We start from the raw sequence: 19,884 nt of genomic DNA, 5'->3' as shown, positions 1-19,884 counted from the left end.
TATGACTTAAAATCAGCATTTCACTGCAATTTTTTCCAAGTACAGTGTATTAGGATGTCCATAATATTTGGCTTCCTGCTTCTAATGATGGAAAAACAAATAAATAAAAAAACTCTTGTCCTGTGGGCTTTTATGTTATCCACTTAATGCATTGATTCACGACTTGCAATTAAAAATGTGGATATATGATTGATAAATATGATTCACAATTAGAAACTAACATTTGAAACATTTGCTCCAGTTCTGTTTTGAATTTAAACTGCAATATATACAACACCAAATAACTTCATATCCAATATCTACAGTATGTCTTGCTATATGTGAAAGAAGCTATTGATTGCTATAGAGATAGGTCTGTGTCAGTATCTATGTGCATCTTATAACTGGTTCAAGAGTCCTAACCATCGCATTATTTTTTTTCACAATACAAAACAAATCAAAACATGGTTCAATTTGATCTGGGCCACTCAAACAATTTAGTTACTATACACTCTGAGCAACAGGTTGAAGTCAGCTGAAGTCACTGAAGTCTGTGACATACGTACCTTCCTGCATGTGTAGCCATTGCTGATGTCTGGGGTGACACCCGATGCTGCCATATAGGTGCTTCCAATGGTCTTGATCTTTGTGATGCAGCGGAACTGCGGCTCATCCAGCAGCTGGCATAGTTAAAGGTGAACAGAAATATTTTCAGATACTGATGGTATAAGAATAGTCTCATGTCCAGTCTCTTCAAAGTCAGTCACCTTGACGTACAGGAATGTCAGCAGATGAAAGACAGTGTATTTACCTTTTATGATTGCTACATATTAAATTTAATATATTATTCCTTCTGAGATTTCTTTTTATTTATATATTGTTGTTGAATAAGAAGTCTGTTATACATACAGTCAGATCCACAAGTATTTTGATGGTGCAACAATTTTTGTGATTTTGCATCTGACTCTAACTTTGACATAGCCAGTCTCTCAATACCAGCCCTTAAAGATAATATTTATCTTATTACCTGTCATAAATATTATTTTCTAATGATAAAGTCAGCCTACTGAATGAAAGTCTGTCCTGAAGCCTTGAAAACACAGTTATCAGATCTGATTTTTGTTTTTCTTCTGTGGCAAAGATGAAACTTAAGATCTAGCTCACTCATTGATTAAGAATTCATAACCAAGAGCCATCTTGTCGACCCATTGTTTTTTAAAGCCTCAAGATCTGCATTCTGCCATTGCCATCTTGGTCTTTTTGTAGCCATGTGTCCATTTTCGAAAACAAGGTAGAGCTGGAGAGTGATACTTGAAAAAAGATTGGACAAAATAAATTCTTGAGACCTGATATGGAGTTATTTTAAAATGACTCACTGATCAGAAAGAGTTAATTAACATACTTAAAGTATAATGACCTATACAACAAATTTATTGACACGGTGTTTCAGGAAAGCAGCTAATGCTTTCTAAATTAGAATCTACTGGAGCCAGAGAGGTTTTGGAGACAGCACCTATGGGCCATCAATGGCATTGAACTTTTATGAACTTCCTCATTGTTTTCATATTTCTGAATCAGTGGCTATGTTCAGTCACTGACAAAAACAGATCTACATGTGTAGAGAATGTGAAAGTATTTCTGACCTGGTTAGCTATAAGTTTAAGCTGGACTAAAATGTTTATCAAAATGGTCAAATTTGGGAAAGAAAGGGAGTGTTGGCAATTTGAAAAAAGAGAGAAGATTTAAGTTTAGTTCATTAATATAGAACTAATTGAAGCATTTAGTACTCAAGAAAAGTGACACACAAGGCAATTCAAATCTAGTAAAAACAAATCCATTCTAAATTAACCTTACCAAGAGAAGCTTAAGTGAGCTGCCAAGAAGCAAAATAAACAACATAGGATGGCCTGGATTACTGACTTGGACCACCACTGATCACCCCTCAGATTTCTGTTGATTGCGGACTATGTTCCTGGACTGAATGGATTTAGTTTCATGAGTTTTAAAGTTGCAAATCCAAACAAACTCACAAAAAAATGGCTGTTACTGTGTGTTAGACAAGGTGCTGTGTCAAAAATCAGATTTTTTTTTGTTAAATTTGACAACTTAAGTCCTTTCTAATTAAGTAAATTACTGTAATTATAGCACTTTCAAATAGATCCAGCTGTATATTTATTTTATGGTATCATAGTCAGTCAGAGTTAGAGGTTGCTATACTGTTAATTAAGTGTCATATAATCTAAGATTGTATTTAAAACATGCTTTATAACTTGCAAACACATTTTCAAACAAATATGTTTAATATCTTTTTACATGTGTATATATGGACTATGACATGATTAGAGCCTAGTTTGGCAGTAAGTATATCAATTTACTGCTCATTCATACTAAGCCTAAGAATGAGGCTTAGTAAGAAGGGGCTTTTCATGCAAAGGACAGCCTCTGTGCTAGTGGGATCATTACAGTTTGATGCATGAATAAATAAACCCCATTACCAAAAATTAATTCCATTCTCAATTACCCCCATGAAGGTATAGTAAATGTTTTTTTTGTTTTGTTTTTTTTCTTAGAAATGTTTTTCTAATAGGGTTAGAGTTACAATATTTTATACAATATTTCAGATTAAATTATATTTAAAAAAACAAAAACAAAGTGAGAAATAAATGTGAACTTAGTTCAGAATTTTGAATGGTTAAATATAAACAAGAATTCATCTCACTTGCAGCCATGTTACGAATAAAACCCCCAATGCGTTCAAGGTCATCCCTGAGGATCATTCATGTCTTTCTCTGCTATGCTTTCTATTTCAAATAGTTAATCAACTTTAGTTATCCATCTAGTTATTTTTTGTCAGTTTATACTTCAAGAATATAAATTCTCTTTGGTAATTATTAAAGTATCATTCTATTAACAATGTGGAATTTTAATGCCTCAATTTTTGCCATATAGGATTATCACAATTGTAGTAAATTCTGTGTGATTTTGGGGCTCCCTCACCAATGGGGTGCATTTCACACTTAGGTGTGAACCGCATCCCTCTCTGTTCTCAGCATAACTGCTCTCATACTTGCCAGTGTAGAATGTTTGTTACGAGAGGATTCCACAAGGGAGCACACCTGATTACTCAGACCCCCACCCACTCAAAATTTAGTAATAAAAACTGGAGAAGTAGATAAATATATTGTACAGAAACAACTGTGCTGCTCATGTTTCATTATGCGAGCCCAGTTTTGACACAGTTAAAGAATAAAAAGCTGCCTGTAAAATAGTCCCTGCCCCCTGAGCTAGTTGTCCTTTTGCCACTCAATGGAACATTTTTCTATAGTTTTAGCTTGTCTTCATTGTCTCCCTGTTATATTGAGAATAGAATTCAAAATTCTTCTGCTCATATATAAAACTCTTAGTGACCAAGTACCATTATATCTTAAAATTGATGATTTCCCAAGGAAGCCCTTCGCTTCACTTCCTATAGTAGAATGGGAGGCAGATCCTCCGGTTATCAGGCACATTTCTTATGCAAGAAGCTACCAGTATCCATTCAGGAAGCAGACACCCACTTTACCTTTGAAATTATGCTTAAAACCTTCCTTTTTGATAAAGCTTATAATTAGGGATGGCCCAGATGATTGTGAAACATCCCATAGTTATGCTGCTATAGGCCTACACTGGCCTAGGCTTAGATTATTTTCTTACTAAATATCATCCCAACTGAATGAAGACATACAGTGCCCCCCATAATGTATGGTATAAAGTTAAATTTTTCTTTGAGTTACTCCTCTGCTCCTCAATGTAAAATCCCAAATCAGACAATTCAGACTTTAAAGTTAAAGTGCACATTCCAGAATTTAATTGAAAGTAATTCCCATAAAGCTCTATTCCACCATGTAGAAATTACTACACTTTAGTTTTTATACTTAATCGCCCTCAGTTCAGGATATCATAATGTTTCTGAGAATTAGTTTCCCTAGTGTTTGTGATTTCTATGATGTTTTTAAATGCTTTAGTAGTCTAGGGATAAGATGTTCAACATGAAGAGAGAAGCAGTACCAGGGTAAGTCAAGGAAGAAAAAATGCACTGGCAAGCTCCGTAATTGCAAAGGTCTCGGGCATGTATGCCTTTCACTGGTATTAGCATTCTTATCTGCTCAATTTCCAGTAAATACCTCCAAACAAATTTTACTGATCCCAAAAGGGACATTAGGATAATCCTTTTTTTTACCCATTCAATTTTTTTTTTAACTCATAGGGGGCAGCTATAGTTTAGGAAGATCATCTTCCAATCGGATGATTGGTGGGTCGATTCCCAGCTTCCTCAATCAACATGTTGCTGTACCCTTGGGCAAGACACTGAACCTCACATTGTCAAACCCCCAACCTCCAGACAATAAGCAAACTGTTGTAGGTCCTGAAAGGTGTTCACTTGCCACCTGAGTCTCTCTGGGACTTTCACAATGTGGGACATTAAGGACACTGGTCTATAGTCATAGAGCAGATAGATGAGATTTTGAGGTAACATATCGGATGTCTTCCACAACATTGGAATTTTCTTTTGACCTCAGGCTAGCGTTGAAGATGTGCTGTAGAATCCTACATCCATGTGCCATACAGGCCTTCAGGACCCAGGGGCTGACACCATCTGAACCTGCAGCCTTGTTCCTGTTCATTTACGTCATCTCCTTAAATCTGACTGCTGGAGACAGACTAGAAGGGAGCCAGAGGAGATCACAGTGTGTCCTGTTGTGAGGGGATATGTGGTGAGGATGTATTAAGATCCATGACTGAGGTGCAGGGTGACCATATGAAAAAGGGGACAGGGAGGATGTGAGGCAGGTGAGGAGCATGCTGGGCGTTAACCTATTGAAAAACACTGTCTGGATTAGGGCTACTGTCAGATTATTGGTTCTGTTCAGACTTCCATGAGCCTAATCCCACTTCAGCTAAAAGCTTCTGACCTTTTTCATCCTATCTCTCTCATTGGTCTGCAATGGAACTAGCTTTCTAGCTTTTTTTCTGGACAACTCTTTGCTCTTTCATCTTCTTTTTCAAGTGTTTTTCAGTGCTCAATAACTCTCCATCTCTGTCACAAAGGCTTTCTTCTTCATGTTCAGCAGCATTTTCAGGTCACTGGTGATCCAGGGCTTGTTATTGGGGAGTCAGCTCACCGTCCCTGTGGGGATGATACTCTCTACACGGAAGTTGATATACTGTGTCACGCACACGCAGTCAAAGAATTGATGTCATGTGAAGCATATGTTACTGGGTGAATAGTTGGATGGTGAGAAGAGTCAGATTGTGGTCTTCTCAATTTTCTCAATGGAAGAGGAGCTGTAGGGATCTTTTATATTGGCATAAAATAAATTCGACTTTTTATTTTCTTTGGTGGAGCAGTCGGCAAACTGTTAAAAAGTTGGAACTGTAGCAGAGGAAAATGTGCTTGAAATCACTATAAATTGACATGAATGCATTGGGGTGTTGTGTTTGTAGCCTGGCAACAACTGAGTTGATGGCCTTTCAGATAATGTTAGCAGCGGCATTAGTTAAATACAGTATGTACTGTCACCAGAATTATACAGATTAACTCTCTTGGTAGATAATGTGGACATAAACTCACAGCTAACAGTTCAATATCTCTGGGTAATATAGTCTCCTTTACTCAGGATTGCAAATTCTGGTGTCAACAAGCACTCCAATAACTCTGCCTTTACTTTTGCTGCTGCTCTTGATGCCTCTGTCTCCTCATATCATTTGAAAGTCTGGTAGAGAGGAGTTTGAGTTCTTGATGGAACATAAATACTGCATTTACAGTATTCCTGATGTGTCCTCATTGGCATAGTAACTCATCATACGAGATGTTCAAAAGTCTCAGAAGTACGAGGGGAAATTACATGGAGAACACAGCTTCTACTCCAGTAGAAAAATAGTTTCTCAAAAATTAATATTGATTCACTGTGTAAATAGATTTTTATTTGTAAAATACTTTTATTTTAATTGCATAAAATATTATCTTCCTTATGACTGTTTGCATACAACTGCTGCATTAATGCTACATTACAGCTGCATGGCAGTTAACCCCCTAAAAATCTGCTCTACACTTTGGAAGGGAACATTTTTCAGTGATAATAAAACATCTTATTAAAAAACTTGTGGAACTAAACTTGCGTGAGCCATCTCTACTTTTTAGTTTAAATATTCAATGTGAAAAGATTCAAAGTTTGATACTCTTAGTATCAAGTGACATCTGAGCCATTTGTTAAAAAACACTGATTCTTTTTAATATTTCCTATAGGAGATAAGAAAAATGCAAAAAAAAAAAAAAGTTTTTCTTCCGGTTTGAACATTAAAGGAGCAGTGTGTAATAATTATGGTGATTTATTAACAGAAATGGAATATAATATATATAATTATGTTGTTGGTGCTATATAGTCACCCTATGAAACAAGTCGTTACGTTTTTATTACTTAAAATTTCGCGCAGGTTTGGTCTACACAAAGGCTTACCTGGAAAGACACCACTTGCGTTGCCATATTGATTACAGTGGCCTAAAAGGGACAAAGGGTGGTGCAAGCGAGATTCGCTGCTACTTTGCAGATCAGTTGATCTAATCAAACAAATGTAACGTTTTCTCCGTGACCCATTTGAAAACTGTTGATCCACGTGAGTTTATGCGCCAAATACAGCTGGACATAAATTACTCTGCCTCATGGTACAGAGATCAGCTGATTTCAATCAAAGTGTAACTGATACTAAGAGGCTTTGAAGGTAATGTCAGCCAGCTACAACGTGTTGCCTGCTAATGCTATCCCTCTATCAGACTAAATACAAACAGCCTTTAGCCTTACATAGCAAATGTTAGCTTTTATTACCACGCAGGTAGCTACCTGGGATCCATAAAACACTAATACAATGCAGAGCAAATAAAAATAACATTCACTGTAAGTTATCTTTTTCACATAATCTCTGACAAATGCAACACATTTTTATAATTCATATCTCTAAAAGTTACCTCAGAACTTGAGAAGGTGGTTTCATTCAATGGAGAAGACATCGTGACACATTTGAGTAAAGGATGTGTTGGGTTGTGTGTGCTGCATGCACCGTCAGGCCACTGTAGTTTCTCCGAATCGGAAAATTATAGAATCTCGCGAATACCGTTCAAACGTACTCGGAAATTTCTAACAAAAGTTCTGAGGAACAGTGGAACTTCCACACTGCTCCTTTAAAGGTTAAAAATGTTTCAGCCTGCATAATGAAAACACAGTAACAGATAGAGAAACAAAACTTACACTGTCAAAATCTGAGATGATCTCGTTGAGAAAGCGTAAGCATTCAATACCACCATTATTGATGCTTTCCTCTGTGTAAAAGTCAGAGAAGTTAGGGATCGATGCAAACATAACGCCAATCTCATCATAGGACTGGCTGTACAACTCCTAAAACAGAACAGATTATGGAGACAAGACAAATGTGAACATTGATTTAATATTTCATAAATGATACAACAGATGCAACAGTAAAATGTGTTAGGATATTCAGTTAATTTCAAACTTAGTAGCCCTGTTACTATCTGTTTAAAAGGCTCAATTACTCAGCAGTGAACTCACTGCTCCAATGAACTGGCCTGGTGGCACTAGGGGGTTGGACTGAGAGCCACCACTTATATACCATACCATATTAGTTGTACTTCTTAGCAATTCTTTTTTATTATTATTATTCTTTGTCATTTAAATGATCAAATTTAAGTTAGACTTCTTAAGGGAGTCTAGGGACTGTGAGTACAGACAGCAAGTTGCTTTTGAGGGATGTCTGATACCGGGAACTTACTTCATAAAAACACAAACATTTTGAAGGGATGTGATGGTTTTCCCCATTTTAAGATATACATAGGTTAATGTATGGCTTAGATATATCACACAGAGCATATAACACACATTTAATGCTCCAACTTTCCGTTAATGACAAAAATAGTTAATAATAGTTAATAAAAACAAGTTCACTGGTGTGATGTTAATTGAAATTTTATCCAAAAAAAGACCTGTTTTAATATCAAGCTTGAGATACAGGTTTTCTCACACACACACACGCACACACGCACACACGCACACACACACACACACACACACACACACACACACACACACACAATGGAGCACACGCATACACACGTGCACATACTCTGGTTGCCTGAAAAACACATTCTTTTGTATAGCAGCAGCCCAGCATATGCGTGGAAGTGTGACATTCAGGTCTATTAGGAGCGCTTTTGCTTTTTCAATGTGTTGTTTGGTCTGGGCTGATCTGTTAAGAAGTCCGGTTTCTAAATAATAAGTTTTTATTGCATTAAATGCATTTTAGGATTTTTCCTCTCCAGCGTATTCTTGTTTCATTTAAACAAAAAAATTAATAAAAATACAACAGGGGGATCTTTATCTACTCATTGTAAAATTTCCCTGATGATACTTTGACGTCCCATTCCAATGAAGACAACGAGTAAAAAAAAAAAAAAAAGAGTAAGGTGCACCAAGTGTATACTTTGTCCCTCTTTGCACAGATTTATTTCAATTCAGATTGTGGAAATCTATGATTTATGTCTCATTATGGCACAATTCTGTTCTTTGTATCAGAAAAAAATGTGTTTTAGAAGCTATGGCACAAAAATGCCACGCACACAATCTGTATGACAAAGCTAAACTAATTTCATGTTCACGATTACTTTGTTGTTTCAATCTTAACGGTAAACACAATTATTTGAAATTAATACTTATTCAAATTCAAGTATAACATCATCATCAGAGAGACTACATGGAATAACAATTTGGATAACTTGGATTTATCCTACACAGTTTCATAATTTCATAGATTTACAAAGTATTCTGTTCGAGGTTAATCCTCTAAAAACTGTAAAATTGGAACTTCAGAGAGACACATTAAAAAACTGGTTTTGCCTTTTTGTTTGTTTCAGATAGGGTAAACAATTCAATCTGAAAAAGAGCCCCTTATCTCTTTGGACATGACTGTTATTGAATGACTGGACTTTTTATTGTGATGGACTTTGTCCCCTAATGCTCACCAAGAAGTACATTAAAGTGAAAATGGGGAGAAGTGTGTAAGTTTGATGAGAGAAAGCAGTGGCATATGATACAAATTAATTTAGCTTTTCTCAACAAGTATTCTGCTTTTATGTCTCCAACATAGTTAATATAAAGGTACAAACTCCAAGTTTTTCTTCTTCTAGTTTAATCTTCTTCACCTTATACTTTGATACCAACCCTTGATGCAGTCATTTCTTTCCAAAAGTCGTTAGTCAAATGGGAAGCAGCCACGGTTCAATGGATTAAATGGTTATCTTCTGGTCAATCCTCAGTCTCTCCATGTGTCAAAGTGTCCTTATGCGAGACACCCCTACATTGTCCCCCTAATATATAATAATCTAACAGTTTAATCTTACCTCTTCTGTAAAGAAGTTTCTTTCTTCTCTTTAATTTTCAGTGTTGAAGAGCACCAAATCCCAAGCCTCTTGTGAGCCAACAGTAATGTGAATATCATAAATGGTCAGGACCTTTAGGGAAATAGTGCCTGTAAACCTTATCTAGGCTCCATAAAGGTCTTTACAAAACAGCTCCAATTCAAATAAACACAGGCCAGCTGCACTCAGTTGTGGATGTGCATACAACAATACAGTCAGGAAAGATAATTTAATAAAGTATAAGCCCTTCATCAAGCTAGAACTGCTTATTATTAATCATTAATTGAAGAGAATAAGAATAATCCCAGGTTTCTTTTCAGCATGTTAGACAGGCTGACAAAGAGTCCGAGCTCTGTTGATATATTTTGTCTTACAGAAACCTGGCTGCAGCAGGAGGATCATGTTAGCATTAATGAATCAACTCCCTCTGACTATTTAAATGTTCACGTTCCTCCAACCACAGGCAGAGGAGGAGGAGTGGCAGCTATCTTCAGATCAGGGTTACTAATCAGTCCTAGACCCAAGATTAGTTTTAGCTCTTTTGAATCTCTGATTCTCAGTTTTTCCCAAAGTGGAAATCACAAAAACCTCTTGTGTTTGTTGTTGTGTATCGTCCACCTGGCCCTTATTCTGAGTTTCTGTCTGAATTCTCAGAGTTTTTATCTCAGTTAGTGCTGAGTACAGATAAAGTCATTGTAGTGGGTGACTTTAATATTCATGTAGATGTTGAAAATGACAGCCTAAATATTAACTTTAATTCTATATTAGACTCTATTGGGTTTTCTCAAAGTGTTCACAGACCTACTCACTGTCTTAATCACACCCTTGACCTTGTGCTGACTTATGGCATTGAGAGTGAACAGTTAACAGTGTTCCCTCATAACCCTGTCTTGTCTGACCATTTTTTAATAACTTTTGAATTTACATTACTTGACCACACGGCTTCTGAGAAGAATTCTACATATAGAAGGTGTCTGTCAGAGAATGCTGTAACCAGATTTAAAGAGTTGATTTCATCATCCTTTTCTTCACTGCCATGTGAAAAAAACCTCCAGCTGATCCAAAATGCTGCAGCCAGAGTTCTGATGAGAACTAACAGGAGAGATCATGTTTCTCCAGTTTTAGCTTCTCTTCATTGGCTCCCTGTTAAATTCAGAATAGAATTTAAGATTCTTCTCACATATAAAGCTCTTAATGACCGAGCTCCATCATATCTTAAAGATCTCATTGTAAGATATTTTCCTAACAGAGCACTTCGCTCCCAAACTGCAGGTTTACTTGTTGTTCCCAGAGTTTCTAAAAGTAGAATGGGAGGTAGAGCCTTCAGTTATCAGGCCCCTCTCTCGTGGAATAAGCTGCCAGTAAATGTCCGGGAAGCAGACACCCTTTCCACTTTTAAGATTAGGCTTAAAACTTTCCTTTTTGATAAAGCTTATAGTTAGGGATGGCTCAGGTAATCCTGAAACATCCCATAGTTAAGCTGCTATAGGCTTAGACTGCTGGGGGACCTCATCTGTCACACCTTTCCTCACTTTGCTCTCTTTTTCCCCCTGTTTAATTTCTCAAATGATTTTATGTACATGTGACATTATTGTGGTTATTAACTTGTGTTTCCCTGTTCCAACAGGTATCCTTTGAATGGTGTTATGGTGTTTTTCCCCCCTCTTTTCCCTCTTTTCTGTCTTCTCAAACCCCAGCTGGTCGAGGCGGATGGCCACCCTTCCTGAGTCTGGTTCTTCCAGAGGAAGAACACGCTCAGGACGGGAGATTGGACTGAAGACAAGTTTCAGTGCAATCTGTTGGTTTCCTTTGCTCGGACATTGAAGTTTTTGAATTAGCTCTATATGAATACATTTGATTATTTTGAAATTAATTAATTGGATTTCATTAGATTATGATTACAATTGATTTAACTCCAATTGGCTTGAATTGGACTATATTATTGAAGTGCCTTGAGATGACATTTGTTGTAATGTGGCGCTATATGAATAAAACTGAATTGAATTTAATTTAATTAAACATGCTCCTGATAGGATATAGGCCATGTCCCAATGGGCTGGCATTTACTTAAGGAGGCACACTGCACATGCACAAATACACACTCCATGATGGCAACATTTACATCACATGCACTTCTCCAGAGTCCTGTGTAACTGCATAATAGCCCTGTTATTCTTTACATATGCATTTCATATATGGAGAACTATTTATTAGTTCTCAATATACATAAATTAATGACAATATCTGTGCAATGTGAGGTGTCAGTGTTGTACGCAGTGAAACTTTGATATGAGGGATTGAGGATGGAACCACCAAACATACAATTGGAAGTTGATCATTCCACCAACTGGACCATGAGATTGATGATGAGCAATGGATTTCTTACGAACAAAGCAATGCTTGACTTGGACAGTAGCAATTTTAATAAAATATTAAGTGATTTGGAAATCAGTAACTAAACACTTAAGAAGAAACTTCACGAAGAAAATTTCTCTAATATCTAATATCACATAGCACAGGACATTCTATTGTTTCCTGATCAGAAGGAGCATTTGGTGGGCAATCCATTACCTTAGGTTTTTTCACACTCTCATGTGATCTCATGGAAAAGCAGATGAGGTGTGCCAAATGAGTTTGGAATTATGTGTGGACCATGACATTGGTAATGAAGTACAACTCAGACTGAGTTAGTCCTCTGAGCTTTGAGAGGTGATGAATTAAGAGTTAAGGGGTTTTAAGTGAGGAAAGGACATATTTTGTGTGTGCATATCATTTCTTACCTCATCCCTTTTCTTAGAGCCCAGGAAGTGTCGAGCCACATGTTCAGGCAGCATATTAGTAACCAGTGCTTCATTCCAACGCCTCATCTCATACACTTTCTCCTTTTGCTCATGGACCTCAATCTTCCACAGAAAAAGTGTGCGGGCGAGTTTCTCCACCTTCAGGCAGTGAGAGGCATGGATGTTAGCATTTGGAATGTATATAGGGATTTAAAACCAGAAGTGGCATGTACAAACAGACCAACAAGCAAAACACATATTTGACTTAAACACAAAGTTCAAATTTGATTTTTTTTGGCATGTCTGGGAAAACAGCTTATGTCGTTTATTTAAAGAGAAAAGATGTGAGTAAAGCAACAAACGGTCTCATAACAACAAAGTTGTTATGAGCAGTTTTTAGCTTAAAAAGGAAAGTTAAATATGAACATCTTTTGATTTGTAGTTTCTTTGCTTAGGACTTGAAAAATGATATGCTAAACCCATATAAGGTACAATTTAAATGTAATAAAATGTATTAGAGTCTTATAATAATTATTAGACCCTTGTAATGAGGCCCTTATTAGATGCTTATTAAAGTATGCTTTGTGAGACTATAGAAGCTTCTTAAGAGCATGGTAAATTTGTTGTAGCACAGCTATACAGTGATAGTGTTTTGACACTCATAAGAACACACTGACTGATACTCTGCCTTACTAAAACTGACTAAAACTGACCAACAGCATTGCAAAGACGAAAATAATGTTTTTATAGAATAAAACAGAATGTAATGTTACTTTATCAACCCACAAACAGAAATTACATTGTTGCAGATAAAAATAATGTATGAGAGATATAAATTAATACAGCAAAATAAATCAATGTCGACAATCACTGTGCAAGGCTATTGCTGTGGGCAGCAAAAACCTTCTGTAACAGTCATCATTGGAGCAGAGCTGAAAAAAACATTGATATTAATCAAACAGACGTCTGATCAATTGTTCTTGATAGTTAAGTTGAATACATAATTATGCACTTATAAGTAGTTCAAAAACAACCTTAATAGTGCAGCGAAAATCAATACTTTGTAAATATTTATATAAACACTGGGACATCAGATTGTAAAAAAATATATCAGTCTCATGACGCTATGCAATGTTTCCTGTTTGAATTGACTTTTGTATCGTGAGGAAGCCTCAGACAACGACTAGTCAAAATAAATGTAGTATATGTATTAACTTTTATCAAAACCAAGCAGAAACCAAAGCATAAATTGTAAATCACTTCAAGGACTTAAAAAATGTATGTTGGCATGTAGGAAAAGATTTAACATGAATCTAAATGTTAATAATCCATCCATTTTCCATGCTCCTGTCTTGAAACATGTTTTGATTTACAGATTTATGCCATACCTGCATGAGGTAAAAAGTCTTGACAGCAATTTTTGCTATTCCACAGATTTGATCAAAACATACGAGTGAAACTGTTTAAAATGACGTGCAATTACAGAGCTATAACGCCGTTATCAGGTATGATATAGTAGAGGAATAAAACAACATCAAACAGCAAATTAACATTGAGATAATACAAAATTATTAACTGTGGACAAGTTCTGATAAAACCCCAGACAGACTCTTACAATTTAGATGCATATACATGAAGAAGGATACATAGTATATGGTACAATACTAGAATACAGAAATGCACATAATAATTCCAAAATAAACTAATAGTTGAGTAGATGTCTACTGATCTACATATTTGTAGAACCTAAATGTTTACTATAACCACTAGATGGCGATGAGGTTTCATGGAATTTATTATTATTATTTTTTTAAATAACCCCTTGACTATTTATCAGACAGTTTTGTAAGTCAGAGCCTGTTTACTATATATGTATATATGTATATACACACACGCAGACACAGGAGGCTGAAGGTGGAGGAAAACAAAACAACTTTATTGAAATATTCAAGTCAAGTCAATTCAATTTAATTCAGTTTTATTTACATAGCGCCAAATTACAGCAAATGTCATCTCAAGGCACTTCAATAATATAGTCCAATTCAAGCCAATTTGAGTTATCAATTGTAATCATAATCCTAAAGGGTGATGCTATGCCAGGACAACTCTATGAAGTCCAAACAAGAGTTTGGGGAGCAACAAGACTGGGAACAGGAGAGGTATACAACAGGCATGACAGGCACATGGACTAGCAAAGTAACATACATACACACAAGACCTGATGAGACACAGGTGGCAACAATTAATATGGAGACAGGCAAGTAGGGTGTGTCAAAGCAGAAATAAGACACAAGGGAAGAATATTTCATAATAAAGCTGACTGGAATACAGAAGAAAAATACAAACTAAACATAAACCAGGAGCTAAACAAAGAAAATTGTCATGAAAACCAAGACGAAAAGAAAGAAAACAAAATCCTAAAAAACATAACCTGAAAAAAACACAGTCTCTAACAAATTCAGACTTTTTAAAAATTACAAATGTTTACCTGGATGAATGAACTGGAAATGCAACAAAGAGCCAGTCGATAAGAAGGAACAGAGCAGACTACTTCTTAGGTCCTTCAGTGTTTGCAGTTTGTTGTAGACAGTGCAATCTACTGTGCAGCAATAAAGAAAGATGGCTCTGTGCTGGGACTTGCTCTGGAGCCCATGGAGCTCACTAAGCAAAGAGGAATGCCACAGAAGTTTCTCAATATAATGGACAACACTGTGCACCCTACACAAAACAAAGTGATCTTCAGTGAGAGGCTTCTTCAGCTTAGCTGCAACAAATAACAATGCAGGAATGCAGTCAATCTTGCCCACAGCAATAACTCTATATTATGACGTTTATAAATACAAATGACTACAATTGATTCTTTATGCTGAAAAAAATATTTACCATAGTAGGATTGATAAAGCATTATTTAAAGTGTTCATTCAATTTAGCATAGTGCGCCATGTGTCCTTGGAACATCTGAGGAAACATAACAAGTTGAGGACAAAAGAAGAAGTGGCAGGCCAAAAAAAGCTATCTACAGCACCCTATCTGAAACATATGTTCTATTAAAAAAATGTATTAAAAACTTCAAGCAAAGACCTGCCACAACACCTAAGAGTTGCATCTAGCCCTTCCCTCGATTCATCTACTGTTCACCGAAGCCTCATCAGAAATGGGCTCCATGGACCAGATGTTGTCATGAAGCCATTCTTAAAGGAGAGAAACAGGCAGAAAAGACTGAGTTATGCCAAATGGTGCAAAAATTGGACTAAAAATGAGTGCCAGCAGGTCTTATGGAGCGATAACTTCTCACCAGAGCCAAGACCTCAACAGTATTGATGAAGTGGGAAATCATCTTCACAGAGACAGAAAAACAGAAAACAGAAAAAATGGCAGCCAACTTCCAACAAGAGTTTTGGAATGTCCTTCAAGTAGTCCTCCACCATGATACCAGAAGAAAGCTTGCCGAAGAGGGTTCAGGTTGTGTTGTAGAATAATAATTTTCAAGGTCATGACAATTAAAAAAATTCTGTTTTTACCTTATACGCTGCATTTCTTTGCATGCTTTCACATTTCACTAAATTGCCCCACTTATTCATGTACTCCTGCCTTTTTATAGACATATGGGATGACTCAGGACTTTTTCACTGTACTGTCTCTCTATGTTTATGTATATTTATATCAAATGTACAGCTTCCAAACAGTCTTTAGTTGATAAACCAAAAAAGCTATGATAAGATCTATTCTTGTCCCCTTCCCTGTTTAAAAGTAGTAATGACATCCATTAGTATGTTCCAACTCAGTAATATAATTTAATTACTTTTGGAGATGCTAAAACAGAGAGGTATAATAAAGTAAAAATGACAAGGTGCTTTACATTAAATTTTTCATCAATTCATCTTTTACACTGAACTATGTCTGACACTGCTGTATTGAAAGGAAGTTATATTTATTTCACCTTTGTAGCACAGCACAGCCGTCTGTCAAGTGTTGAGCAAGATGTGAGACTCCTGGTCATGCGTAGTACCACCGGACATAAAAAGTGACGTTATGGCCACCAGCATGTGGCACTATAAGCATGTATAAGTTTGGTCATATGTATGCGTTCTGGGTGGAGCCCAAGTGCAGCCTATGGAGTTTGGTGAAGATCGGACAATGTATGGAGAAGTTACAAGTGACTTATTTGGCCACCAGTAGGTGGCGCTATAAGCATGTGTAAATTTGGTCATATGTATGCATCCTGGGTGGAGCCCAAGTGCAACATATGAAGTCTGGGGTAGATTGGTTAATGTATGTGGGAAACTTCTTTGTTTTTCATGGCGAGCAATGACCAGTCGTCGAACTTTGAGGGTTTGCCACGGCCACACCCTTTAAGGTTTGAGAAATATTTCCATAACTGTTAGTCCCCCATAGTTTAAGAGTAACATGGCCAAGTTTGAAGCCTGTAACATGAAATGTGCAGGAGGAGTTCGATCAAATGCGAGGTGTTGAAATGGGCAAAAATGGCGCCAAAATGCATGTTCCACTCAAAATGGCCGACTTCCTGTGGCCCTGGCGCCATGGTGTCCATAGGCGTTTCTGTCCGTCTGGGCATGACGAAGGTATGTACCCAGTTTCGTCAGGGTACGGCAAAATGACCCTATGCGTTAGGTGTACTTGCAATGTTGTAGGTGGCGCTGCAGAGCCATTTTGCGCTGCCAATGTTCGCGAACATCAAATTGTCCCGTTTCCCCCCACGACTGCCGTCCTTGCCAAAATTGGCGTGGTTTGGAGGAGGTTTCGTAAACAATAATAATAATAATAACGCCTTCAGGAACAATAGAGCCTTCGCAGTTCACTGCTCGGGCCCGAATTACTTTAAGCAAAAGGAGCTCGGACCCTCACTTGCTTGTTTTTTTTAAATAACTGTGGCTGCTTTCATTTCATAGTTCCTGACTTTCCTTGTATGGTCATGTTCTCCATTCTCCAGATTAAGAATTCAATTATTAATTATTATTTCTTAGTTAGTTTTTTGAAAATGAAAATAACTGATATGTAGGTTTTTATCTGCCATACACATACACATAGACACTGTAATACATGGATACAGTAGTAATTTATTTGTTCCGATATTCGATGACAGCACTGGGGACACATGGGGACTTAAGGGTGACTGATGCCCTATCCAGTGACTTCTGATGACAATCACTGTTGAGCTACCATCAACTGTGCTTGCTGAAGGGACTGGCTTTGAAAGGTTTAGAAGGCATTCCTGAAATTTACTGTCTAGAGGGAAATACTTGACTTTTATTCTGCAAACACTGCAAAAATAAAATATCAAAACACCACAGCAGAAAGTTAGAACAACTTATCATATCTATCCAAAGCTTGGACCAAATACTTGCTTTCATCTCCATATCTAAAAAAGTTTGCATCTTAGAAATCAGGAAATTACAAATTCTATTAAGTGACGTTATGTCAAACATTGATGCCTTAGCATAATCACCTAAAAACATTTTTAATCCTGTCTTTACATTGTTCTGTCTAGTGACTGATCCAGGTCAGTCTCGTAATGCAGTGTGTTTTTGAGGACTTACAGGTAAATTAAAAAGTTGTTCCCTTCCAACTCCATGAACATCAATTAATTCATCCATCTACATCATAAGAACTATATAATCCCTCCAGCATGTTTTGGGTCTGCTCTGGGGCTTCCTTCCTGTTAGGTTTGTCCAAGAAACCTCCACAGGAAGGCAACCTAAAGGCGTAAAATGGCAGAACCACCTCAGCCCACTCCTTTAGATGCAGAGGAACACAGGGCTCCTCCTCCTATCTCAAAGACTGAGCCCAGCCCTCTGAAGGAAACTCATTTCAGCCACTTCTGTCTCATACTTTCAGTCACAACCTAAATTGTGTGACCATAGGTGAAGGTTGGAATGAAGATGCAACAGTAAATTGAAAGCTTTGTCTTTCGGCTCAGCTCTCTCTCTCCACAACAATGGATCGGCACTATGCCCAAATTACTGTTGACAAAGACAAAATCCATCTGTCCATCTCTTGCTCCAACTTGTCATCACTTGGGAACAAGACCCTGAGATACGTAAATTCCTCCACTTGAGGCAAAGACGCATCCCTGACATGGATGAGTCTATAAGATTCAAGATTCAAGAGGCTTTATTTATCCCGGGGGAAATTGCTGTGCAACAGTTATGGAACAAGGGGGAAAGTACTAAATAAAACTAGAAAATTCCTGAAGAAATTTTGATGGGTGCCAAGCTGCTGCCCGTCGAGACAGAGAGGCTGTGCTGTGCTGAGAGAGCTGCTTGTTGCCAGTCACAGATTACATGATCAAAATTCAGTGTAAAATATGAGATTCTGGCTTGCTGTGGTGAAACCTGCCTGCTTTAGACAGTATGAGTGAGGGAAAGCACAGAGAAGGCCTGTTTAAGCCAGAGAGACACAGAGGAAGGAGGAAAGGTTGTGCCCCCTGAGAACAAACAGCTTTTTTAATGGATTGATAAGTCACATTGAACATTTTTTTAAAGCCTGTTAATAGCAGAAATGTCTGAAGACAGTTATGTAATTTATATCAAGGTCCTGTGTAAAATACAGGTTTTATGGCAGTTTCAACACAGCCCTCACTGTGTCTGTATCTGTGTAAAGGAGAAAAGGAGGGCCTGTTTATAATGGAAATGTGTGATTTCGCTCTGAATCTAAAGCAATTTGAGGGAAAAAGCACAAGTTACGGCACAAAGACGGTAAGAAGACATAAATAGCTTAATTTTGAGCTAGAAATGATCCAGGTTTAAGAGAAATTATGGATGTTAGAGAGGTTTGGGCCTGTTATTAGTGTGGAGGCTGAGTGGTTTCTGTATTTCTAATGGAGAGGGACTTTGCTGTTTCTTTTGACATTTTGTATTAGGAGCACACATAACACAGGCTGGCGTAAAGCTGTTGAAATAGGGCAGCCATGTTGGCTCTGGCCTCATCAGCAGGGCATTTATCCTGTGAGCGTCTGGTATGAACCTGTTAAGGCAGGTTGATGTGTTCAGAATAATGGGAACATGTGAGTGCGCACTATCGCATGCATTTGTCTCATGAGCAGCTGGCATGAACCTGTTATAACAGTCTAACCATGTTGGCTGCCCTGCTGCTGCCCACTGAGAGAGAGGCTGTCATGCTATATTGTATTAGGAGCACAGATAAAACAGGCTGGCACAATGCTGTTAGAACAGGGCAGCCATGTTGGGTCTGGCCCCTCATTAGTTGCTATGGGCAACAGCTGCACGCCAACTGTCAAATCTGCACCTCACTTTGTCCCCTTAAAATCATGGGGTTTTAATTATGAATCACAAGTCTGGAACAAACGGTCGCTGTTCGAAAAGTAGAAGTCGTATCCGAATAATTCTTTCACCATTCTGCTCCTGTTTGTGGCTCCTTTTTTATGGCAGTTTTAAAATGAGTTTTTCACACTGATTTCATGAGTCGGCCTGTTTATAATGGGATGGAATGTTCCCTCTCTGCGCTCAGAGGTGATTTGTGAGACATCTGTGAGGCCAAGCTCAATGAGAGTGACTTTGGGTGAAAGAGGACTAAAATACCTACGTTTTGATGTAACATTTGTCCAGATCAGGCAGATATTTTGGACGTGAGAGGCATTTGTTCGAGAAATCTTTTTTTAAGATTTTTAGAGTGGGACTTAGA

At 37.4% G+C, this 19,884-nt stretch overlaps 1 protein-coding gene across 2 annotated transcripts in view; it reads right to left on the bottom strand.

The window, feature by feature from the left end:
- adcy3a (adenylate cyclase 3a) overlaps positions 1-19,884 on the bottom strand; it is a 118,884-nt gene that overhangs the window by 14,336 nt on the left and 84,664 nt on the right. For both annotated transcript variants that reach the window (XM_072395036.1, XM_072395037.1), the window contains exons 16-18: positions 12,223-12,381; positions 7,263-7,409; positions 546-659 (exon numbers count right to left, since the gene is read on the bottom strand). In XM_072395036.1, coding sequence (XP_072251137.1) covers positions 546-659; positions 7,263-7,409; positions 12,223-12,381 — 420 coding nt within the window. The remainder of the gene's footprint in view (positions 1-545; positions 660-7,262; positions 7,410-12,222; positions 12,382-19,884) is intronic.

This window comes from Leuresthes tenuis, unplaced genomic scaffold (genome assembly GCF_036924035.1).
Source record: "Leuresthes tenuis unplaced genomic scaffold, fLeuTen1.0.hap1 SCAF_10, whole genome shotgun sequence".
NCBI lineage: Eukaryota > Metazoa > Chordata > Actinopteri > Atheriniformes > Atherinopsidae > Leuresthes > Leuresthes tenuis.
This window is presented reverse-complemented; position numbering and strand designations above follow the sequence as displayed.